The sequence below is a fragment of the Tachypleus tridentatus genome, chromosome 9 (assembly GCF_004210375.1).
Source record: "Tachypleus tridentatus isolate NWPU-2018 chromosome 9, ASM421037v1, whole genome shotgun sequence".
Classification (NCBI taxonomy): domain Eukaryota; kingdom Metazoa; phylum Arthropoda; class Merostomata; order Xiphosura; family Limulidae; genus Tachypleus; species Tachypleus tridentatus.
In genome coordinates, this window is record NC_134833.1 from 129,079,070 (window position 1) to 129,106,722 (window position 27,653).

Sequence of the window (27,653 nt, forward strand, 5' to 3'; positions counted from 1 at the left end):
CAATCCTGTTATCATATCCATCTAACACCGGTACAGTCCTGCTATCATATCCATCTAATACCGGTACAGTCCTGCTATCATATCCATCTAACACCAGTACAGTCCTGCTATCATATCCATCTAACACCAGTACAGCCCTGCTATCACATCCATTTAACACCAGTACAGTCCTGCCATCTTACCATCTAACACCAGTACAATCCTGTTATCATATCCATCTAACACCAGTACAGTCCCTGCTATCACATCCATTTAACACCAGTACAGTCCTGCCATCTTACCATCTAACACCAGTACAATCCTGTTATCATATCCATCTAACACCAGTACAGTCCTGCTATCATATCCATCTACAAAAGATCTTATGGTAGAATAAGAAGAATGCTTCTGATATCATCATAATACTGGTACTAATAAGGATTTATTTCAGAAAGACTTGGATACTTGTAATGCCAACATAATCCTGACATCATTAACCAAACTAGTTTTCGGTAGTAAAAATATAGTTGCCTCAGATGCCAACACAATCTGTTAACAGGGAATTTTCAATACAACAAGAAGGCTGCCATTCAGATAATCACAATCTTGAGAAACTCAACCACTTGTAGGACTTGACAGTAAAAGAAAGAGGAGTGACACTGATGTGAAGAAATGCTGGTATCTCTACTACCAGTAAGGATCTTACAGTACAAAATAGAAAGTATTACTTTTATAAGAAGACAATCCAGTATCTGGACCAGAAATAATATTCTTACAGAAGGAGAAGGAAGAGTAACATTGGTGCCATAACAGTTTGGTATCTCGACCACAAGTAAGAATCTTTCAGTTGTAAGAAAGATAGGTGGCATTGATCTCAATAGAATCCGATAGTCCAACTTTTAGTGAAAATCATTCTGTTAGAAAGAGAAGGATGGCATGGTAGTTTTGCACCTTAATTACTAAAAATAATTTTCAGCAGAAGAAAGAAAAATGACGGTGATAGTAGGAGAGTCTTGTTGCTCACACGCTAGAAGGAATCTTATAGTAGAAAAAGGAGGGATGAAGCAGGTTCCAGAACAATCATGTAACTAAAGTAATATAAATAATCTTACAGAAGAAGGTATATGCTGCTTATATCCCTAGTATCTTAATCACTAGCAATGGTTTGGGAGAATGAAAACTGCTGATAACGAAAGAACCCTGAAAATTGAAACTTTAGTGAGGGATCTACACAAGGAACCAGAAAGATACGTTTCTTATACTTATTCAGTTTTCAAAGGCAAGTAAGTACTTAACGAAGGAAGAGAAAATACAAATATTTCTGATACTTGCGCAATCCTTGTTTTAATGTTTATTTTGCTATTGAATCTTAAATACCTAAATAATGTTAACACACAGTAAATTACAAATGTATATCATTTAGTGTTGCATAACAAAAAGTAATGACATTAAATCTATATTACCTGTTTGAGAGATCCTTTTGGTAGAGAACAAAGCTTCCAAAACAGTACACCGATAATAACGACTACTGGTTGAAAAGCAATTATCCACCCAACAGCGTTAGCCCATGCTGGAAATATATAGTCTCCTGATTTGGCTGGTTCATATTCGATCCAGTTGAAGAACAGAATGAACTATTGCAATGAAAATAAACAAAAAAATTAAAGTTAAAAAAGAACAAACAATTTGGCAGAAATATGAGAATTTTGCTCAAAACATCAGATTGTCAGAAAAATACAGAACATAAAATATTAACACTTACTAGAGTTTCATAAAACATTATAAATATAAAAGTTAGCTTTAATTAACCACACGGGAAATCGGTTCCTCGTAAAAGTTATTTAAAAAATGTGAAAATGACAATAACGCTGTTACAGAAAGCAACAAACGGATGAAAAATGTAACCATGGTTACGGTGCAAGATGTAACGATTTTCTTCAATGTCTCCATAGTAACCACGCTTCCGAATGTCTACACACTGTCCTAATAATCATTAAAACAATTGTGAGACGTTTCCACAAAATTATTACACATATCAAATAAGATTTGTTCCAACAACTTTCAGTGTTTACATAACAGCGAAGCAGATGTAATTTGGGCCAACAGTGTTCCCATATTTTTAATTGAAACAACTAATCTCACAATATTATCATATCAGATATTATTTATTACAACAATATTCATGTAATAATTTTATAAAGTTTAAATGCAATGTCTACACAGCCATCCTTTCATAAATGAATCATACAATGATGTTTCCATGATAACCGTATCGGGTATGGTGTGTTCTAATAACGTTCCCACAATAATTATAACGTATGTGACTTATTCTCACTTCATCCAGGGTATACTGAATACAGCCCGATTAGTTTGCATACTGACTCCATAAAATAGATTTATGGATGTGATTAGTCTATAAACTATACCCGTAAAAATGACATAACGTGTGAATTGTGCTACAGTTTACCTACAATAATTGCATTAGACAACTTTTATTCTAATAATATTATTATAGTAATTGTACGAACTTTAAACTGGACAAATAACAAACATTATTTTATAGATAATTGTATTAGATAGTTTAAACAGCGTTACCTTATCGTATCGAATGTGATATGTATAACAGTGCTCCCACAATAACTGTAACAGATACGTATCGTTACAATAGAGTTTCCATAATAATTGTACTAAATGCGAATTATACATCAGTGTTTTCATAACAATTGCATGATGTATTTATTATCTGTTGCAACAATATTCCCATAATAATTGTATCGTATTCGAGTTATTGCAACAGGCACGATTGTTTTTAAACAGTGCGTCGAATTAATTTAAAGTAACTGGATTGTTGTTGTTTTTTTTTTTTTTTTTGGTTCTGAAATGGTAAAGAGTTTTACGCCAGTCAGTAAACAGCGTTTCACTTACCAGAAGAGTAGCTGGGGTTAGATATTTCCATATTATTGACCAGAATATAACCCAAGCATTGGAACGAGGACCGATCATTTTCTCGATGTCATTCAGGAAACGGTCTGCACCTAAACGAAACACTTTCTATTATTAACATCTTAACTTAGAAATACCCAGTGATGTTACACTGTAATACACGGCTTGAAACACATCCATACAGTTACATGATGTCAAAAGTATAGGTAAAAAAAAACACACACACACTGAAAAATAAAGCTATATAGTGAAAACTGGCATCCAAAACCCGAACAGTTTTTCACGTAGGAAATCTTCACAACAAGAAATTCAGTCAACATTTCACACAATCGTGTTCCAAATCTGAACAGCCGGTTTCCTACAATTAACACATATGTATTTTCTACGAATACATGATTCAATAACTAGTATATAAATATGGAAGTCGATTAGAACAGGAAATAAAGCGATCACTAACTGACCAAACAAACGTCTCCACTCGCAGTAGGAACCTACCAGTTTATGACATTTTTTAAATACAAGAACGATCTTTATAGTGAAGATGTACCTATAAATTATAATAAATATTCAGAGGGCGTCAGAGTAATCGATGCTTTAAGTCCAGTTAAGTCACCGTGCTACAAAACGAAAATACGTAGAAATATAGTAGTTAAAAGGGACGTTTTTTTATACAAGAAAACGTTAATACATTCACTACATGCTTTGCAATACGTTTATAAGCCATCGGTTTGAAAAATTATGATTTATGTGAAAATTTGTATGTTTGTTTGTTTTTAACTTCACGCAAAGCTACACAATGGCTATCTGCGCTAGCCGTCCCTAATTTCGCAGTGCAAGACTAGAGGAAAGGCAGCTAGTCATCACCACCCACCGCCGACTTTTGAGCTACTCTTTTACCAACGAATAGTGGTATTGACCGTAACATTATAACGCCCCGACGGCTGAAAGGGTGAGCATGTTTGGTGCGATGAGTTTGTAGGTAAGCGCAAAACTAAACAATGGGCTATCTGTGCTCTGCCCACCACAAGTATCGAAACTCGGATTTTAGCATTGTGAGCCTGCAGACATACCGCTGTGTCACTAGGGGGAAACACATACAATAAAAACTCGTTGCATTTTTTTTTAAATCAGCAGCACGCAAAGTCTTATTAGTCCTAATCTTACAGTTATGACTATATTAATGTTAACAGTGTTTAAAGTGGTGGTTTTCATACATATTTGTCCGCAGACCATTTCGAGGTGGGGAACCCCGCCTACCACCTACCGATATACCGATACTACATGTTCTATTATTTCCCATATGACCTTATCCATTGCGTTGTGTGTCAGTAACATGCATTTTGGACCAGGCCGCGAACCACCTTGAAGACCTTCAAGACCCATCAGTGAACTTCGAACCACGCTTTGATAAACCCTAGTTTATAGTGACTGCTTCGTTTATCCAGAAGTTTTCAATAATTCGGAAGATTAAGCTTTATTAAAAAGCGTTCGGATAAACTGTAATTTGATTGTTTCTATATTAATTCCAGTTGGGTATTTGTTTCTCCGTAAAGTTCTCCGCAGTTTTAGTTAGCAAGACAAAACTCGGCAGATGTCTTTAATTACGTGACATAACATTCCTAGCGAAAGGGCAGTCGCATGATCTAAATATATTATTTTTAATTTATTTCATTTATTTTTCGACCTGTTTATGATTTTAGAAACAACTGTGGCCGTAGTTATTAAATTAACACTACTCTATTGTGTATATTAAAATGCATGTTCCTTGGAATATTCAGTTTTAAGGTTTATTTATTGTAAACTTGGAAACCAATGAAAACGGTAACTTCACATCAACCAGAGGATAGCACCATATTGCACGTTATCAATATCGTCAATGATCGGAAAAGAGCAAAATGTATTCTGGTATCCACAGAGCTAAATAGTATGACGTAATGCAAGGTCAGTTACCAAACATCCTGTCATAGAAATGCTCCCAAATAATTTTTAATGTTGGAGTCGTCAGCTTCATCAGATTATCGCGTGACGCTTTCAAACTAAAAATTTGAGGGCGCCCTCTACATAGAAATACTTATATTTGTTAAAGTGATACAAAACAATGAATTCTTTCATTCCAAGTTTGTTTTTGTTATTCTTTTTTCTGCAAACACTAAAGCTGTTGACGTCTGCACTTACCATAATTCCAGGATATCAGGAGACATTCTGCAATGGCGATTAGGAGCACTGAAAAGTTAGCTGCATACTTATCAAACAACTCCAGCCAATACACACCAGCCTGAAAATATCAAAGTCAACTTCAGGAACATACCACACTTTCTATTACACACAAGCATATATATATATATATATATTTAATTATGTATTATAATATTATATATTATAATATTAATATAATTTTATCATATATTATAATATATAATTTTTATTTTCTAAATAAAAGAAATGTGCTAAAACGCGCATCTAATGTCTTAATTGTCGTTCGAAATCAAATTAAATCTCAAATAGGTTTGGTTCGTTTTAAATTTCGCGCAAAGCTACACGAGGGCTATCTGCGCTAGTCGTCCCTAAATTAGCTAATCATCACCACCCACCGCCACCTCTTGGGCTACTCTTTTACCAACGATTGACCGTCACATTACCATGCCCCCACGATTGAAAAGACGAGCATGTTTGATGTGACGGAGATTCGAACCCGATTACGAGTCGAGTGCCTTAACCAACCTGCCATGCCGAGCCATCAAATTTCAAATAGAATTAATTATTTGAATCCAAACAGGTCAAGGTCTGTTACAAAAGTCATAAATGATTCATTATTTGAGATTATTTATAATTATCCAATATTGATAATTACATAAAAATAAACGCTGTGTTTTCATAATTTACAATTCTACACATTGTTAGCACTAACCATTTACATTTGTTATTTGATTTTTGGTAATTTATATCACAGAGCTAACTATTTACATTTGTTATTTGGTGTGGGTAATTTACGTCACAGAGCTAACCTTTTACATTTATTATTTGGGGTGGGTAATTTACGTCACAGAGCTAAACTTTTACATTTATTATTTGGTGTGGGTAATTTATGTCACAGAACTAACCTTTTACATTTATTATTTGGTGTGGGTAATTTATGTCACAGAACTAACCTTTTACATTTATTATTTGGTTTTAGTTAATTTATGTCACAGAACTAACTTTTTGCATTTGTTATTTGGTTTTAGTAATTTACAAGAAAAAAATCGTAAGAATTTCTTTATTTCTGGGTATTTTAAGAAACACTTCATCCAGTTCAAGCCACTTACCTCATAAATAAGTATTTTGTAAGATTTTTAAACGTTCACTTGGTAAAATTCCGAAAACGAACTAACCATTTGAATTCTAACGAGTCTGTAATTTCATTCCAGTAATAAAATTCACAAAATAAGAGAAATTTCAATTATCACGCACATCCTACTAAATCATTCATTCGTGGTAAAAATCTAATTTATGTAAAAAGAGGTATCTTGTACATTTAAACATTGAAAAGTATACATTTTAAGTACATATGGGATAGAACAAAAGGGAAAACATCACACTACAGTACAACGCTTAACCACGTTATCAATGTGGTACTATATATGGTATAATACGTTTTTATATACATTTACCACTAAGTTTTGAGACAACCGTGACCTTATAACAAACATAAACCTTTTCTTACTGAACTAACTTACTCCTCAGCCACGTGCTTAATTTTTAATTAGTGTTGGAAATAACAAAGAGTTATAACTTTGCAGTTTTTAGAAATAATTTGAAAAGCACGATTTATCAAACAAGTATGAACAATATAACAAAACAAGTATGAACAAATGAGAAAGATGTTATTACATAAATGTAAGAGTACTTTGAGTTTATATAATCGATATTTATATATTACAAAACAACCAGATGGTGCTTTGTTGTTGAAATATATAGTATAAACGTGTGAAAATCTGTTAGATTTAACAGATAACAAAAATAAAATAAAGAAAAATGTTTTATTTCTATATATTGTCAACAGATGGCAGGAGTGATGATATAAACATGTTCGGTGATGTAACATTTTTGATAGTAAATTAACAATCGAGTTGTAAGCACAATGAAATTTATCGTTTTAGTTTTTTTGGAATGGTCATATAACATGCTTTGATAGGAGACAGCTATGCGATATAAACTACAAACAAACATAGCACTACTAGCTCAAATTAAGTAGCATTATTGAATACTTGTATAACAGTTTCAACAAGGAATTTCCAACGTACTCACCCTTGTGGTAAAGATTATACCTCCCAGAAATCCAAAAATGGATACACCCAACACCACAAATGTTTTCTTTTCTCTGAGAAAGGGGAAGCTGTCGAGGATAGCAGTTGTTACTGTTTCTAGGAGAGCAAACTAAAAATACAGGTAAGAGTAGTAACAGTCATCAACAAAATAGTATTAAAAAATTTAAATAAGTATTTGACAAGCAGTGGTTAAGTGTAAAGTTTTGTCTTGAAATTTCGTTGCTATTTTTCTTAGCAGAAGCAAAAAGAGTGTATTTCATTAATTAATCAAAGTATTATTTTTTCGCTTAAGCATTATTTACGTCATAATAAATAATAATGGACAAACGTCACAAATGTACTCAAACTTTGATATTATACCTTAGACATCTGAAACAAAATGTGTGACAAAAAATGAAGTTGTTCGAGTTCTACAGAATTTATAATTAGAGTGGAAAGCTAAGCCTTAACACAGTGAAGTTTGTTTATAGTTATGCACAAAGCTACATAATGGGCAAACCCGATCTTTAGGGTTATAAGTCTACAGATATACCACTGAGCCAATAGGGGGCGATACATGAATGATCAATTTATGATGAAATCAAGGAAAAAAATCAAGTGAAATGAATGTAAAATGTGTGGTTTAATAATCAACTTATATGACTTTCTTTCTAACCTTTATCTGTTCAAATGTTTATCTGAGGTATGAAAATGTCTTCAAAATATTTATCAGTTTATAATAAGTCATCACTTCAGACCATAAATTTTTGGTTTGTTTTAAATTTCGCGAAAAGCTGTACAAGGGCTATCTGCGATACCCATCCCTAATTTAGCAGTGTAAGAATAGAGGGAAGGCCAGCTCTTGGGCTACTCTTTTACCAACGAATAGTAGATTGACCGTCACATTATAAAGAGAGAGCGAGCATGTTTGGTGTGACGGGGATTCGAACCCGCGACTCTCAGATTACGATACGAACACCTTATCCACCTGGCCATGCTGGGCCTACCGTAAACCAATCAAAATGTATGAGTGGAGACCAAAGGGTGTGTGTTATAGTCCCCTACATCTTTCAAACGACTGCGTAATACGACGTATTATTTATTGAGCTAAGTTACATTTGCCATTGATGTGGTAAAATTGTTTTACCTTAATTATGTATAGAATAATAAAACAAATATATTGGGCTCTAACGTTAAAGACGAAACTGTGATTTTTTTTAAAAAATTAATTTTGCAGACGAAGATATATTTTGCCCATCAAAGCCGAATTTTAATCATGCAAAATTTACTGTCTCCTTCTTTGAACACACGTATCACTTGTGCCAATGTTTAGTTGCAGTGTGTAAAGCCACATTTCTGGCGCTCGTAGTTATAATAAAATGGTCAACACAAAACTTTCTTCTGAGCTTATATTAATTAATAGCCCTTTCAGTCGTGGGGGCGTTATAATAATTAGGTCAATCCCACTATTAGTTGGTAAAAGAGTAGCTCAAGGGTTAGCGGTGGATGGTGATGACTAGCTGACTTCCCTCTAGTCTTACACTGATAAATTAGGGATGACTAGGACTGATAACCCTCATGTAGCTTTGTGCGAAATTCAAAAAACAAACAAACAATCAATAATTAATAATTCAGCCAGGTCAGGTTATGGTTGTTCAATGTTTTTAAACATTTTAGATGGGAGAAATCACGTAAATGTACAAACACAAAACACTGTGTTAGTTTGTTTTTACTCTGTTTAGTGCCTTTGAATAGGAAGTAATTGTTGTGAATATAAGAGGTATGAAATGTTAAATAATAACATATTAATTAAAATTCTCTCATACAAATCTATTTGTTTATTCAGAAATTTTTAACAATTAAACTGTTTACTCGTTTTTGTACCTATTACTAGAAGTTGGTTCCTCGTATTGCACCATACTGAGTAACTGAGTGTTTTTACGTATTATAACAATCAGGGTAAGAGTTTATGAATTTATTCATTTTCTATGAAAAAAAATATATAGGGAAAACCTAGAGTAATCAGTGGTATTATATGCAATATTAATGGTATTTTTGTCTATATTATTTTTGTGTAATTCGCATGTCACTGACGCATATAACGAACAAGCAACTTGGTACAAAAATACGTGAAACAAATGTGTTTAAAAGCTAAAATATTTTATTAGTAATATTATAGTTAAAAAACGCTGTTTTGAAAACGTCTAGCGGTAAAATATCTGCAAGTTCAAAAAACAGTTTTAATTAAAAATCGTGCACTAAAACCAAATCTTGCTGCACGAACCTGATACGAACAGTTGTTTTCTTAGTTATTTCAAAAACAACTGTTTAGAACTCAGTTATATTAAGTTTTAACATAAACTGGTTAAAAAGAAGAGAAAAAAGGCTGTATTTTGTTGGAAAACATGTCAGAATAACAATATTAAATAACTACTGCTCCTGTTACTTTAACCTAACGTAAGCCTATATTCTTACCTGACTGTCAAGACCGAGGGTCAACAGCATGATGAAGAATAAAAATGCCCAGAGAGGAGCTATAGGAAGTCTTGCTACCACTTCCGGATAAACAATAAAAGCTAACCCCGCACCTTGATCTACCACGTGCTCTACTTCCACATTCAACTCATGGGCCAAGTAGCCAATCACAGAAAAGATAACAAAGCCAGCAAAAATACTTGTTAGCACATTCGACAAAGAAACTATTATTGCGTCCCTATATAAAAAGAAAAACGAAGAAAAAATACAAATATTTTAAGCGTAAACTCTAATTTAAAGTTTAATTATACATAATGCATTTCTCTCGTTTAAATAACTACGTCGCTCTAAAAGATGGAAGACAAAAACAAATATTTAGGTCGTGAATTCTAATTTACAGTGTAATAATATATATATATAAAAACTTCTCTCGTTCGAAGTGATCCAAATTTTTCTTCAATAACTATTGTTAGATGAATTTAAAATGCTGAGCACTTTGACTTTTTTTAATCTCATAAGCCCATATTGAATAAGTACAAAGTCGCTTTTACATGTGAAACATCTCAGCTCATATAATTGTGAGATTAAATTTTGCCTTTGCACACATATGACAAAATGGTTACAAAGACTTGACGTTACTAGAATTCTCCGGTGTCTGTGGCCACATATATGTGTGGAATACATTAAGAAATATGAGTGCGGTAAACAAACTAAACAATTTTGCTTATGCGCAGTAAATGTTTGAATATTGGGTAATTTTTGCCCTAAATATCCAAGAAAAGAACATAGTTAAAACTATTGTTAGATTGTTAACATATGTAATTAATAACGTTATCAACTGCTTTAAATACACTTTAATTTTTAGTTATCTCACTAACATTTTCCCAAAAAAGAAAAGGATTAAACCTATTGAAATTTTATGTCTGAAGCCATACTAATCTATTAGTCACTTTCATCACCAATAGAGGGCACAGCAGTAAAACGTAAATAATAAAATTATATAAAAGTGGTGAAAATCTCTGTAGAATCAAAATAATTACACGGTTAGGATATCGGTAAAACGACTTTTCTTTCGTTTCAGTACAGTTTGGTCAAAATGCTGTCCCCATATATTTCCCGCGACATTGATTTTAACAACATCTCTTGTATTTATACACTCTAACAAGCTGTAGCGTCACTCATTAGCAGAAAACTAAATACTTGTATGCAAAACCATACTTCGTATAATATATTTTTCAGTTTTGTTTTAAATTGTTTTATTTAGTGAAGTAGATATGTTTGTATTTTGCTTACCCAAAGGTAATTAGTAAAAATATTTTAATTCCATTAATTTCTCAAACGTCCAATATAGTTACTATCATTAACATCAAAATGGGGAAGAAGGATTGCCCACATCATGTTACTTTCAGTAAACCACATTGCATTAGTTCTTGAACAGAGGAAACGCACATATCTGTCTCCTTTATTCAAATCACACAATACCTAAAATTTGGTGAGCTTTCTAACGGAATGTTTCTAACGGATTTTACCATGATTGAGGGTGTAAAGGTCAAGGGTAATATCCAGGAGGGTTAAAGGCAACTTTCTTGGAAGGTAAACAACCAATAGAGAGTGTAGAAAATTATGATGGGTGTAGGAGACAAATCTAACACACAAGACACACAAACATGATATAAATAAAGGAAGGAAACATTGGAAATAACATAAATAGAGAAGAAAACAATACATCTTCGCCTGTTTGCTAATCATGAAATTTCAGTTAAATGTTTTGCAAACAATTATTTATCTTACATCATTGTCCAAAAAAATCTAACGGTAAGATAAAACCGGTTACTTGATGTATTACAGTGACTTTTGGCTAACTTATAACTTGAATAACAAAATTTAGATTATCCTGTCTTACTTGTAGCAGTTATTGTGGAACGGATTGTAGGAAGACAGAGTTATAAGACCGCCCCATGCTGGACTAAGGGCAAAGAATATCTGAACAGCAGCATCACCCCACACCTGCAAGAAACAAATAATTAGCTTAATTCCAAAGGGCTTTATTGATTGGTAACAATCTAGGATACATATTTCGAAATAATCGACAGTAAAAGAAGCAACGCCCGACATGGCCAGGTGGGTTAAGGCGTTCGGCTCGTAATTCGAGGGTCGCTGGTTCGAATCCCCGTCGCACCAAACATGCTCGCCCTTTCAGCCGTGGGGGCGTTATAATGTGACGGTCAATCCCACTATTCGTTGGTAAAAGAGTAGCCCAAGAGTTGGTCCCTAATTTAGCCGTGTAAGGGAAATCGAACCCCTGATTTACCGCTGTACCTGCGGGGGACTCTTCTTTTGTACCAAATTTAGTTGATTTGTTGATTTTCAGTGAAATCTTTATTAACTATTAAACATTATTTCTTATCAGCTCACCGAATAGCTTCTGAACAACCAATTAGAAACACAAAATTTTGGCAACAGTAAGAAACAGTATTAGATTGGATGCAATACACCAGTTCCTAATTTTGTAAGATTACCTATAGGTGGGTTACAGAGTAAATGTTTGGCCAATACAAAATATTCGCAGTGTTGCCAAGCTCGTTGAAAATAAACAGAAATAGGGTTGTTTGTTTTCTTAAGTAGCTCTATTTTTTTCTGAGAATCCCCGATTGCGTTTGTTTTTTTTTATTCGTTTTATTCTGTGGTCGCTTATTTTGCCTTTTCTCGTAAAGTCAACTATTAAATACGTAATAAAATGATTGTAGGCGTAGTAATTTCATTGATTTAGTTGGTCAGTAAATAGTCCACACATCATTACGAATTGAAAATCAATCGTGTTTAATTGAAAAACACACCCACAATCGTGAACTTTCTGGCCTGATCACTTTGACACATTCTGTGTCCTAATTAAGCATCACAGATAGCCATTCTGGAGGTAAGCCATAGAAGATCTGTTTTGAAAGTCAGTGCTGCTTGTTTGGTACTTGTTAAGAAAGGTATTGACACTCGTTTAAGCTTGTTTTGAGCGGCAGCGCCGCTTATTGTTCTCGCGAGACATGGCAGCATTGCTTCCTTGACGTACAAGATAAGATACTTTTGTTTGCCAGCATACTGTGTACTATAGTATTGAGTTTCGGGAAGTTCGTTATTTTCAGTACCAGACACAGAAACGTTGTAGGGTCCTCGCTTATTTAGTGAAGTGAACTTAATTTGTTGCAATCAAATACAGGGGAATACGTTTTCATTTATTGGTGATATCTTACAAAAATACAAAAACAAAGACGTTTGGGCCCCGGCATGGCAAACGTATTAAGGCGTGCGACTCGTAATCTGAGGGTCGCGGGTTCGCATCCCGGTCACATCAAAATGCTCGCCCTTTCAGCCATGTGGGCGTTATAATGTGACGGTCAAATCCCACTATTCGTTGGCAAAAGAGTAGCCCAAGAGTTGGCGGTGGGTGGTGATGACTAGATGCCTTCCCTCTAGTCTTGCACTGCTAAATTAGGGACGGCTAGCATAGGTAGCCCTCGAGTAGCTTTGTGCGAAATTCAAAACAAAAAAACAAAAACGTATGGATTAAGCAAGATAAACAAGTCTGAATATCCTATAACTGTAATACTGTTTTCACAATTCTATCGTCTGCGGATAATGGGGTTAAAAAACAACTGTTTTTAAGAACCAAATATTGTACTAAATTTAATCACGGTTCATGGTATAAACACCACTTACAACATATTTGATGTTTTTTCGCTTATGATCATTTGATTATGTTGTGCTTTGAATCAACAAGGATAACATTGTTTTTTATACTTTCAAGAAGTTACTCGGACTATTTCATGTTTTACCGATGAAAACACAGTGTGCTAAGCCTAATCTAATGATGTCAATTTTGTCATTTTAACGTAAAAAGTATCTATTAATTATCTTCATAGCTATAAGAACTGCTGAAAAACAACATAAACATGTAATAACCTTCAACAATATCAATTTCTAATCTGTGAACCGAATGTTCCGCTTCGCTATAGTTTCCTTCACAACGTTTTCTTCACGCGTTTCATAAATTTCGAGTACTATACCACCATATTTCAACTGGATTAATTTTATAACATCTGTTATGCATTGAAGCTTTTAGTTACAAGTATTAGGCTTAATTTGTAATGTTTATTACTATTAATTGACGAGATGATGGACTTAGTATGTTATCAGGATTTCTGGTTTTACTTTTAAATCACATGTGTAAATAAAGAATACATAGATATTAATATTCTATATGTAGCGCTACAGAACTGTAAATATTTATATACTGTATGAAGCGTTACAGAAGTGTAAATATTCACATTAAAAAAAAAACCTATTTCGCTAACTAACTTTAACGTATTTTGAAAAAAAAAAAAAGCCTCGTTATGAAACTGTAGAAAATAATAAAATAAAAGTTTGTTGTAGTCGCATCTTACTTGAGCTTTTCCAAGTAAACTCCATTCAGGTGTGATATACCACAAAATCCCTTCCTTAGCGCCTGGTAGCGTCACCCCCCGGAAGAACATAATTATAAGCACCACGTATGGAAACAAAGCTGTGAAATACACCACCTGAAAAACGTTAAAATTGTAACAGAATACAAACATAAACTAAATACATGTGTGTAAATACACTCATATTTACAATGTACTACTTTAGTAATATTTCTGAGTCAGTAAATAAACATTAAAATGTATTAACTATTGGTGTAGTGTGGTCGAGTTAACACATAAACGTTCTCATTTACTAAATATTATTATATAATTTCTGAGTTAATAAATAAACACTCACACTTATTAAATATACTCTTCAAAAAAAGAAACGCAAAAGGCAAAATATGAGACAAACTGTTAACAAGTTTATTCCGGGTAGTTCTGTATGACATGTGTGAAACATTGCACATTCACTGCTGAACATCCAAAGTCTGCAAAGGCGAAGTCCACGCTCACGAGGTGAATGTTAACGTCACTCAACGTCAATAACGAGTATGCCCCCCCGTGAGCATCAATAACTGCTTGGCATCTCCTGCCCATGGAAGCGATGAGATGACGAATCACATCCTGTGGAATGGCTGTCCACTAAGCCTGCAAAGCTGCTGCAAGCTGAGATAGAGTCTGCGGTTGAGGTTGTCGCCGTCGCAGACGTCGGTCCAACTCGTCCCAAAAATGTTCGATGGGGTTTAAATCTGGTGATCAGGAGGGCCAGGAAAGAACGTTGATGTTGTGGTGTCTCAAGAAGATAGTGGTGAGTCGGGCCGTGTGAGGACGGGCGTTTTCATGTTGAAAAACGTCGTTGACGTTCACCATGATGGGTTGCACATGGGGCCTAAGAATCTCGTCGACGGTTGCGTATGGTCTGATCGGAAATCCTACGCAGCCCTGGTATGGTTGAGGCAGTAGACGTCGCAGTGGTGGTCCTATCCCGAAGGTGACGTAACCGGATGTTGCGATCTTGTGCGGGCGTGGTCACACGAGGTCTGCCAGATCGTGGACGGTCACGAGTTGATCTATGTTGTTGGTGACGATTCCATAGCCTTGTGATGGTGCTTGGGTGGACATTCACAGCTCTGGCAACATCTGATCGAGATTTGCCTGCTTCTAAGCGACCAATGGCGTTGTTGCGTTGTGCTTCAGTCTTGGCTTAACTGTATTGCGTGTCGGTGGCTTACCACTGAGCTATGGAAACCGAAAACCCGTCACTTTTATAGAGATTTTGCACATGTTGCACTTGCAGAACATGCAGATCTCTCAAACAAATGTATTGGACACGCATGCGTTTTGGCGAAAAATCCGATGTTTTCCTCCGTTTTCAAAGTGCACAACTTTCATTGTCAGTTTGGTCTGACAATCAGTGCCTTAACACGTGTAACATCACATACTCTGAGCTTGTAACGTTATTACATATATTTCTTTTAAAATAACAAAAATATCCCTTTTGCGTTTCTTGTTTTGAAGAGTATATTAGTGCAGTAATTTTGAGTTGATAAATAAATCCCCACATCTGTTAAATATTAGTGTATTAGTGTATTAGTCTGGGTTGATATAAAAATATGTTAAATATTAGTTTAGTACTTCTGGGTTGATATAAGCACGTGTTAAATATTAGTGTGGGCTTTCTGAGTTAGTAAGTATATATATAGAATGTCTGTATTAATAAATAAATACGTACATTTATTAAATATTTGTGTTGCGTTTCCGAGCTAATAAATAAACAATAAAAGCTATACACATTAGTACAGTATTTCTAAGTTTATAAATAAACGCTTAAATCATTTACGAATTAGTGCAGTGTTTCGGATTCGTGAGTTGTGTTTCTTACTCAATATAAACACTCAAATCCATTAAATATTAGCATAGTGTTATAGCATTGATAACATCCATTTTTTTGTTATGGTTTAATGGTTATATATTCTAACTCTAGGGCAAGACTAGTGAGAAAGCAAAATAAAAAAAAAAACTTGTAGAAATTAAACTAATACTTTTAACTCTATGGAAAAATAAGTGAGAATACAAACAATAAGCGCAGGGATTAACTAAATCCTTCTAATTCTGGAGCAAGACCGAAGGAAAAGTAAACAATAACTATAGAGATTAACCTAATCCTTTTAACTCCGGAGCAAGACCGAAGGAAAAGTAAACAATAACTATAGGGATTAACCTAATCCTTTTAAATCTGGAGCAAGACCAAAGGGAAAGTAAACGAAAACTATAGGGATTAACCTAATCTTTTTAATTCTAGTTATAAAGTTAACAATAACCTGTAAGGTATAGGTGAGCACCATGTATAACAGCTTCAACTAATTCTGACTTTTACAGTATGAGCATTATGAATGTCTTAAGAGACGACAGAAATTAATTTATGAACCTTAAATTCTGCACATTTAAGTAGAGGACTCAGCATAATTTTAGTACCACATTGAATGTTTGGACATGGCAAGCTTTGCATGAACAGATATGCTAATCATCATAACGAACACATACTGATCCTGAATATCTTTGGAATACGCTCTCCGATGTGGCTCACTTTACGTGCTCTATGATTATTGTTGTAACTGTTCTATAAAGAAAATTATTAGGATATCTAATTATGCGTTTTATAAAGAAAGTTATCAGAGTATCTAATTATGATAGATTCTATACAATGTTACTGAAATTTATTAAATATTCTTATAAACATACCATGTAAAACACATTGGTTTTCGTGTAATATATGGCTGATCATCCTAAATTTTTGCATCATGTTTCAAAGCACTAGAAGTAAAATTTTATCAGTAAAAGATAAGCATTTTTAGAGGCCAATCAGAAATTGAGACTCAAACGAAAAGAAAGTATGGGTGAGAGACGAGGTCCATAAAGGCAAAGCCCAGAAATACTAACACTGGGTGAAGTGAAGCAAAGAATATTCCTGAAAGACCTGGTACATGCATTCTAAAGTTTCGAGAGTTGGATTTTAATTTATTATGGATTTGAGAATTTTACGTTGTTTCTCACGCACTCTTATTATGCCGCGAGTAGCTAAAACAGGAAAAGTTCGTAATGGGTTGATAATTAGGGCTACAATAACTTTATAAAGTGTTCTTGTTAACTTCTGGAAACTAAAAGTGCAAGGCTTCATTTGTCAGGAATGGAAACTGATAAATATATATCTTTTCACTGATCAAAAGCAAAACTCTAAGTCATCCAGAAAATAGAAACACACAGCAGCAGAAACTATTCAAAATATGTTTTTTTATTATTGGAGAATAACACCTGATCTGTTTAGAACTGAAAAACGACAACAACCTACTTTCCCCGAAGACTGCACACCTTTGGACAAACAAGCAAACACGATGACCCAGGCTAGTAGAAGACAAAGAGCTAAAGACCATCTCACTTCGCCAGTTTCTTCAATTCCATTTGATATGCCCAACACATAATGCCTAATGGACAAAAACACAAGTCAATATAATTTTATTTAGTTGATTTATATGTATTATGTATTAATTATATCCTGGGGCTCATACCATTAATAAGTCAAATATATGGTTTGTTCTATGTGATTTATGTACCAGGTCTGTCATAGTCTTTATACCATTAACTGACGAATATATCAATCTTACTAACGTAACTTATTATACTGGCACATTAGTTGTATTCTTATCTCTGTAATATTAACTGTTTAACAGGTTGCATCTATGGTTTGTTCTATATGTCTTATAGATTAGATCAATTCTCATATTCTAGTCTCCATATCAAGAAATCACAAAGGCGTTAAACTCTCATTACCTATAAACTATCATATTACATTTACAGCATCATTTGTAGAATGATTTATCATGAACCCTCAGTTTATTTATCGATTCGTATACTTTTCACTACCACTGTGGTATACATATTACATAATATTGAGTAAGTTTATGTCTTTGTCTGTTACAACACTTAATGTAAATAACTATCTAGTAAAATTGGATGAAATTACTCAATTTATTTTAAAAATATAAAGCGGACCCGAGCAATGATTTATGGAATTAATCGAAATGCTGATGGTGTTTTTTGTTCAATTTTTTTTTCATGATGCATACCTTATAACCAAGTATTCCCGCAAGTAATTTGACGGGAACACAATTTCTTGGTTAACAGTAGTTTAAAAGAACGTGCTTTAAATGTCTTTGACTGAGTGGTTAGATAGTGTACATTCTGCTTATTACAAAACGTTCCATAAAACTCCATATTCTTACTAGTTCAATATTTGTCGTCTATGTTTGTTTAACAAGCTCACTGTAATATGGTTTTAACTTACAGAAAGTATTCGTCGGCTGGTGTTTTCTTGTGCATGCTTTTGACCAACTCAGTCAGGTTTAGGGCGTTCGATACATTCACACTGAAACATGTTTGGTTAAAATAAGTTCCATTTTTCAGATTACACGCGTCGGCTTCCTGATACGAGTAACATGCTGCAAAGAAAATTTAAATAAAAGCGTTAATACCCATACCAGCCGTTCTGAAATACGGTATACATTCTATTCTAAAAACATCTAAAGTTAGTAATAAATGAGCAATGAAAACTGAATAACGATGCCGTAACTGTCTTCTTCGTGTGCATGACAAGGGAAGAACTGCTACTCACTGGCGGGTTTTAATGAAACACTATTTTGTACTATACGAAACACAAGAAAAGGGTCTATAAGAAATGACACTTTCGTCATGCTGAAATGTAACGTAAAAAAGCCATTTTTACAGGAGGGGACAAGTTAAAACCTGCTAACATTTGTTATAATTAAAACTATATTTCTAAAGGATAGTTATGACTTCTCTGTTGGTTCATACGATGGCTTAGCAAATAATAATGGTTAAAGCCATCTTCAATGGTTCTCGTCTGTTTCGATTACACATAACAAGTAATGTATCTTAACACTTACATAGAACAAATAATTATCAATACAGGAAGGATAGTTTGAAATATGGAAAACAAATGGACTCTTCTCAGAAAATCAGTTATACAAAATCACAATGAAAAGCATTTGCAAAATCAAATTTTTAAACTTGCTGTAAATCAAAAACATGTAATCCTTTTAATATTTACGTACTGATTGTTTAGACACTGTGACGTCATATCTTCCCTGGGAAATTAGTAGGTATAACTTCAAGCTGAAACTCCATGTGTTAACAGCAGTTATTGTCCAATAAAAAATATGATTTCTGGCAGTTTCAAGGAAGAGTATTTAAAACATCGCCCTCTGCAATCATCTCCAAATGATTTTGTTTATTTGTTTTTTAATTTTGCGCAAAGCTACTCGAGGGCTATCTGTACTATCCGTCTCTAATTTTGCAGTGTAATACTAGAGGGAAGGCAACTAGTCATCACCACCCACCGCCAACTGTTGAGCTACTCTTTTACCAACGAATAGTGGGATTGACCGTCACATTATAACGCCCCCACGGCTGAAAGAACGAGCATGTTTGGTGTAACGGGGATTCGAACCCGCGACCCTCGGATTTCGAGTCAAGTGCTTTAACCACCTGGCCATGCCAGGGCAACTGACAAGGAAGATAAATGGGTGCGTTAGCACACATTGTGGATTTAGGCGTAACAGTGGATGAAGGATAAGCTAGTCGAATAAGCCGTAGTAGAAGAAACAAACTTAAGAACCGAGTTTCTTAACCATCTGGCCATGCTGGGCCTGTCTTCAAATGAAGATGATTTGAACCATATTTGACGTTTTAAGTTTTCAATTATTTTATCACGTAATTTATTCCCTCGCGGTGGTTCAGTGACAAGCAAGAGACCGCATAGCTCAAATATTTTCGGTTCTATCCCTGGAATGGGCATATCTACAATAGCTCACTGCAATCTTTGCGTTTGAAATAAGCATGTATTTGTCTACGTTAAAACAGCTCTGTTAACTACTAATAGTCTTCCATAAAAAAACAGCCTTTTTTATTTCATTTATATGTTAACATTTTCAAACTTTAGCTGTTGATGTTAAAATAACAAAATTTTATTTAGGCCAGCTTTTCATTAATTAAACTTAAGTCTTCTGACTAAACGTATTGTTCAAGATGCATCACACTATTTCAGAAGCTGTTAAAATGCAAATATCTGATTTTTTTCAATAGATATATATTTATGAAGAAATTATTCTGCACAGCATGGCCAGGTAGTTAAGGCACTCGACTCGTAATCTGAGGGTCGTGGATTCGAATCCCCGTTGCACCAAACATGCTCGCCATTTCAGCCGTGGGTACGTTTAAATGTGACGGTCAATCACACTATTCGTTGGTAAAAGAGTAACCCAAGAGTTGGCTGTGATGACTAGCTGTCTTCCCTCTAGTCTTGCACTACTAAATTAGAAACGGCTAGCGTAGATAGCCCTCGCGTAGCTTCGCGCGAAATTTAAAAAACAAACAAGAAATTACTCAAAACTAAGTATTTGATGTGTTCGCGGTATTCAAATTACAACTGTGAAAAAATATATTTATTTTAGAGAACGCTTGTTTTAGGTAGGGAGTTAATAATTTAGACCAACGTATGTCGGTGACATGTTAAAGTATTGAAATATCAAATATCGTTATGCCAATTATATTCCAACACTACTTTCAATCAATTGTTTTATATGCTCTTTTGATTTCCTAATAACAGTTTAGTTTTCATTATTTTAAAACTGCACTTTACAATCATAATGCAACTCTTTGCGCATGCGTACAGTACAATTTGTGCTTACAAAATTAAACCAGTTTTTTATGATGGTAATGACAAATATTAGTAAAAAATATTCTTGTGAAAAAATATTTTGGCTCTCAAGCTAGTGATTTCTTTCTTCGTTTAGAATTCACGATTTCTACATTTAGTTCTGGAAAAGGTTTGTAGCAGTTGTCAACCTGGCTCCTGACTTCAACGAGAAGACAGCCTACGATGGATGCAAATATTTCCTTCTATTGTAAATTAAACGATAAAAATTACAGTTATTCGAAACAAGTACATTTTGTAAAACTGCTTCCCTTTAAAGAAATTCATACTTTTATAGGTCAAAATAATTTAAGGTGCAAATAAGTAAGGACAAGTAAGAAGTTAGTAACTGTACATACCGTTTGTACTCCATTCAGGGTCACAATTTTCCCAGGGAAGTCTCCTGGCCCAAGAAGCAAACGTATAAAAGAGAGTCCAAGCAATGATGACATTGTAATATAGCATTACAACACTTGATACAAGGATCATTCCATAACCAAGGCCTGAAAGATACGAACATTATTCTGAATATATTCTGAATTTACCAAATTGTAACACTTTCTTTTCTTTTACCCTGGTCGTCCCTAACACACAAAGTTTAATGTTCCTCTATAAGGTTTACACATTAGTAAAAAAGAAATCGTTGATTAAAAATCACTGGTACAAAGTTTTCACACTGTGTGCTGAGAATACTTTATTTTAAGTGTATAAAAAGATACGTGTTTGTGTGCATAGAATTGTTAACTTACATGAAGAACTATATATTTAATAGTTATTCATGACATTTCACATCCAATCTACACCCTAGTGTTCGTTTCAAAATTAAAATGTTTAAATTTTCGACTGTCATCAACAAAGAGTAAAATAATATCTAAATGTTACTTATATCTTTAAATATGAAAATATATTTATTTTTGTGAATACGACACTGAATCAAGTACACTGAAAACCGCAGAAACTAACCTTGAAAAAGTGGGCAGAAGCGTTGAAATAATACAACAGGTCCAAGGTTAGCATACTGACCAATGGCCAGCTCCATGAACATCAGAGGTAGCCCAGCCAGCATCATCATCGCTATGAAAGGTATCACGAAAGCTCCTGGAAGAATGAAAGTGACACGAAATGTACTCACACACACACATTATAAACACAAAACATACATACATAAATACACACATTATAAACACAAAATATACATACATAAATATAGCACACATTATAAACACAAAATATACATACATAAATTATAACACACATTATAAACACAAAATATACATACATAAATTATAACACACATTATAAACACAAAATATACATACATAAATACAACACACATTATAAACACAAAACATACATACATAAATACACACACACATTATAAACACAAAATATACACATAAATACACACACACATTATAAACACAAAACACATAAATACACACACATTATAAACACAAACATACATACATACATACACACACACATTATAAACACAAAACACATACATACATAAATACACACACACATTATAAACACAAAAATATACATACATAAATACACACACATTATAAACACAAAAGATACATACATAAATACACACACACATTATAAACACAAAACACAAATACACACACACACATTATAAACACAAATACACACACACATTATGAACACAAAACACATAAATACACACACACATTATAAACACAAAAGATACATACATAAATACACACATACATTATAAACACAAAACATACATACATAAATACACATACATTATAAAATAGATTTTTTTATCTAGAATAGTAATATCGACTGAAACAATTCATTGCTATTAATGTTTTATACGTAATTAAATAAATAGGAAGTAGGTAATAGGTAGTATTATTGTGAACTTATAAAGATTCATTTGTAATTTTTCAACCTCCATATACTCTTCTTGCTTTAGGTCTTATCACGAAGCTTTAAATGCCATGAAACCAGAGTGTGAAAAAAACAAAAGTCAGTATATATAATAAACAATTTCATCCCACCAAATGCATTGTCAAAGTTTACGTTGAAAGAGTAGCTACAAATTACTACCCCATGCATAATTACACAAATATTTAAATCGTATATACGATAACGAACATTCATATACATATATATATTCGCGCACATGAGGTTTATATTGGCTGTATAAAAGGATTACTAACCTCCGCCATTACTGTAACATAAATATGGGAAGCGCCAGATGTTGCCAAGGCCAACAGAATAACCAAGTAGTGACAAAATAAAGTCAAATCTTCCAGTCCAGTTTCCTCTCTCGATGCCCTCTTCATCTGAGCCGCTGACTTGGTCATCGTCGTCTTCCTTAGGAGACAAAGGAACTTGACTGCTCACTCTTGGAAACTCCTGTTCTTCATTCTACAGAAACACCTTTCAAGTTCAATCACGAAGTTTCTGTTTCTTTCAAACTAAAAACTACAAGTGTGCTCCGTTATGTATATTATGGTGTCTGAAGATACTGGAAGAGATATTTTCATCGATTTCTTACTTTAATAAATTCGTAGAAAACATTACAAAAAAGTTTTCATTGGTCTAGAAAGCAGTATCTGAATTTTAACCCTTTTGGTAATAAATATTCACGAGAAGTTTCTTTTTCTATCTGATGTAATTATTCCTGCATGATGTTTCGCAAATTATATCTGAGCTCCATCTGTTGCTTGAAATAGAGCGCCCTTAGCAAAATTATTAAAGTATAAATTATTAAAATTATAGTTTACTTTGGAAAATGACTTAAAACCTCTTTTCGCTTTCAAAAGCAGCAACAGATATTTTGTTCATTATCAACACGAAGCACATTAAACATAAAGTCAATTTTCATCATCTAAATGTCATTATAAAACAATGAGCAAGATACAAAGGTTTTAACGTTGCGATTGTGTAAAATATTACTGAAAATCCATCAGTCATTGTAAAGTTTCCAAGTCACAGCACCATTTTTATATGTGTTAGGCAATTTGTTTGTTTGTTTGTTTTTTGAATTTTGCGCAAAGCTACTCGAGGGCTATATGTGCTAACCGTCCCTAATTTAGCAGTGTAAGACCAGAGGGAAGGCAGCTAGTCATCACCACCCACCGCCAACTCTTGGGCTACTCTTTTACCAAAGCATAGTGGGAGTGACCGTCACATTATAACGCCCCCACGGCTGAAAGGGCGAGCATGTTTGTTGCGACCGAGATTCGAACTCGCGACCCTCAGATTACGAGTCGAATGCCTTAACCCACCTGGCCATGCCGGGCCTGTTAGGCAATTTAAACAACAACAAAAAAGATTTCAGTTTGTCTCATAAGAACCGTTCTATTAAGAAGGAGCTACTCTTTTTCGTCCTTGCTAAGCTTGGACGAAAAACAAATAATTCTTGTCCACTAATTCCGAATTAGAAAACTGATGTTTAAACAACATTTAAGCTTCTTAAAGTGAGGACGTATCATTTAATACTTGTTCCAATACTTGTCTCTTGGGTATCCATAAAAATATTTATTGCAATCTCTAACTTACATATCTACTTAATATCGAATAATGAAATATCTGGCTCGCCCTACACTTACATGTTTTAGTTGCGCAACTTACGGTTAGAGTTATTAATAGAAACATTATGTTTTTTGTTGTTCAGTTTCACCAGAAATGTTCCAGCTAACGGATGGTATGAATCTAATTAATTATTTTTTCTGAAAGTTGTTGTCCCATCTGTTCTGTATTGATGACCACTTTCTTTCAACAACAAGGAAAGATGTACAACATAACTAAAAATCCTTCATAATCTAATACTTTCAGCTTGGGCTTAAACAAAAGACAGATACTTTCATTATGGAAGTACAGAGTAAGCATGTACACGCTGCTTAAAATCATACATCTGTGTCTGTAGCTATGCTAGTTAGTACAGGTGTATAAAACACATGTGGAATATATTTATTGAAAAATTTACGACACTTTTGTAATCCTTGATTCTTCGAAAAGCTAGTCACGATTTTCTCGTTGGCTTGAAAATAAAGGATGATCTTTTACCAAGTTAATATTGTGAGGATATGTTTGGCATTAGCGATAATATTTTACTTGTAAAACTGGTAAACGTTTACCTTCTAGACAAGTTATGAGTATTTATGCACTGATGGCAGCCATCATAAATTTTATAAAAATAAACTTTAAATTAAGTTAACTGAGAAATGGATTTTCAGTGACCTCCAAATCCTGAACACAAATATCAAAATTTCTTTTATTGCTTGTATAACAGTCAAGGTATGGCCAGTTACATATCATGATGGCCGCCTTGGATATTTCAAAGATGCCAAAGTACGTTTTAAACATATGTAAAACATTCAAACATTGAGTGGAACACTAATTTTAGATTATATGGTCTACTGTAAAAATATTTAGGATCCGTTATTCTGATGCAATATTCTGACATCAATAAACCAATTAATTTTCGAACAAGATAACCTGACACCTCATGGCACTTTGTGGTGTATAAGCCACTTATACTATACAGCATATTTCGAGGTTGCACGTGATATTGGACAAGATGTTAATAAAGTAACCAACCAGTGTAAGTTGTATCCAGAGAATTATAAAGCAGAAATATACCGAAATAACAATTCTAACTTACGATAAACACAATTGTAACAAATTTACTGTTGTATATTTATTTTAGTACATACGTTTGTTTCAATATAGTTTTCTTTTTTGCATGTGACGTGCATTCTATACTGAGTATTGCAGAAGTCTCTCCTGTAGTCAAAACTTGTAGAGAATTCTTGAAAGTAAGAAGCAATAGTATTTGTCTACGAAAACGCGCAAGATCATTGTTGCAAGCGAAATTTGGTGAAGATTCTAAAGACTCGCGTGCTTTGTATAAAAGTAGCGCGCGAAGAGAAGCGAATATTATTGAACAGTTATAGTCAGTACCAGTACGCTATGGACGTGGGAAGCCATATTTTTGATTAACGTCTATTAATCAAAACACCCCAGAATTTGACCAGGAACGTTTATAGATTTCGAACATTACAAACCGTTCATGAATTACTTTCTTCGGACCTTATTATTTCTACGAGAACGTTAAATATCTTTGTTGGAAGGAGTGAGCTTCTAACCGGTTTGAAGATAGCCAAGGATGATGTCGCTAGCTTAAGCAAGGCCTAACTGTATCAACTTCCTATTAATTTTCTCCTTGAGGGCCTGGATAATAGATGAAATATTTAGTCCCAGACCGCATATAAGACTCACTTTTGTTTTTAAGTTAGTAAAACTCTTGTATATAACTCTTCATTTGTAATAACTGTTAGAAATAATCGATAACTTGTATAATTTGTGTGATTGTATATTAAAATACGTGTGTTAAAAAAGGAAATCGTGCAAATAACAAATGGCAAATAACACAAATTTAATACATATTAGTATTTATTTAAGATAGTAATACGTAACGTACATAACGTAATCAATCGGAGACTTCCCCGAAATAAATAATAATATACAACATAATATAATCGATTTCACGCAAAGCACTCGACCTTTAAAACGTCTAATCAATAGTATAGAACAGAATTATATATAAAACAGATCAGGGTGGTAATTTATGTTTGAAAACCATTAGACTATTTGAAACAAATACTAAGATACACAGGTAACAGAGAGCAAGGGGAATTATCTTCCCTAGTTTTACTAAGTACATAAAAGTGATTTCATTCAGACACTCAGGCAAACAGCTTCTGGAACAATGAAGCCAGTTAATTCATTTAATGTTAATTCGCCCTGAAGGGTAAGGTCCGCCTTCGGTAGTTGAATGAGTGTGCCCTATACATTGTACAACTTGCAAAAATTCCGCGCTCGTTCGGCGCAGCCGCAGTCAATGGGCTAGGAAATCTTGGGTTCCTGGACAAGTAAATTCACTTGAATTTTCTTGTTGTTATACAGCTAACAATTGGATGATTCAAATATACTAGAATGGCTTAATTTATTTCATAATGTGAACACTGATTACGAAATGAGTATTTTCAAACTCCAATCAAATAGTGCACATCACACAATATACTTACTGTTTCAAACTAACATTGTGAAACAAACTGTATCTTTAACGTAAGTTAATATGATTGAAGTATAGAAACTTATATATAAGTAATTATAGTGTGCATAACGTTAATGTGAAACATAAGATTGTAATAGTTATTATCTTCCCTTACAATAGACAATTTTAATAAATATGTATCAGCAAAGCGGCCCTTATTTTACTGTCGCCAAAGAAACTTTGAGAACTTTATTCAATCAAGACTACAGAGGCTCGTAATGGCAATTATTATGCAATAATCTGTCGATAATCATTAACACTGAAACATTTAAGGAATGTTTATAAATGATGTCTACGGTTGCCGTTACAGCCGGCGTCTCTCATCACTAGACTAGCGTAATATATATATTATTTCTTTCATTTTACTTATTACGAAATCTATTTCGTGAAAGTTATTATAGCAAATTATGTAATGTATGTAGATAATATATCAGTTTGACTTTCGCGCAAAGCTATTCGAGGGCTATCTGCGCTAGCCGCACCTAATTTTGAAGTGCAATGCTAGAGGGAAGGCAGCTAGTCATCACCACCCACAACCAACTCATGGGCTACTCTTTTACCAACGAATAGTGGGATTGACCGTAACATTATAACGCCCCCACGGCTGAAAGGCGAGCATGTTTGGTGCGACGAGGATTCAAACCCGCGATCCCCAGATCACG

The 27,653-nt window shown here is 33.9% G+C and overlaps 1 protein-coding gene across 4 annotated transcripts in view; it reads right to left on the reverse strand.

Moving 5' to 3' along the window:
- Nucleotides 1–27,653, reverse strand: part of LOC143226354 (sodium- and chloride-dependent glycine transporter 1-like) — a 72,205-nt gene that overhangs the window by 2,975 nt on the left and 41,577 nt on the right. For all 4 annotated transcript variants that reach the window (XM_076457217.1, XM_076457214.1, XM_076457215.1 and 1 more), the window contains exons 2-13: nucleotides 23,084–23,294; nucleotides 21,852–21,986; nucleotides 21,248–21,391; nucleotides 18,462–18,615; nucleotides 17,469–17,601; nucleotides 14,120–14,254; nucleotides 11,587–11,690; nucleotides 9,684–9,921; nucleotides 7,210–7,338; nucleotides 5,098–5,197; nucleotides 2,905–3,014; nucleotides 1,443–1,613 (exon numbers count right to left, since the gene is read on the reverse strand). In XM_076457217.1, the coding sequence (XP_076313332.1) occupies nucleotides 1,443–1,613; nucleotides 2,905–3,014; nucleotides 5,098–5,197; nucleotides 7,210–7,338; nucleotides 9,684–9,921; nucleotides 11,587–11,690; nucleotides 14,120–14,254; nucleotides 17,469–17,601; nucleotides 18,462–18,615; nucleotides 21,248–21,391; nucleotides 21,852–21,986; nucleotides 23,084–23,294 (1,764 nt within the window). The remainder of the gene's footprint in view (nucleotides 1–1,442; nucleotides 1,614–2,904; nucleotides 3,015–5,097; nucleotides 5,198–7,209; nucleotides 7,339–9,683; nucleotides 9,922–11,586; nucleotides 11,691–14,119; nucleotides 14,255–17,468; nucleotides 17,602–18,461; nucleotides 18,616–21,247; nucleotides 21,392–21,851; nucleotides 21,987–23,083; nucleotides 23,295–27,653) is intronic.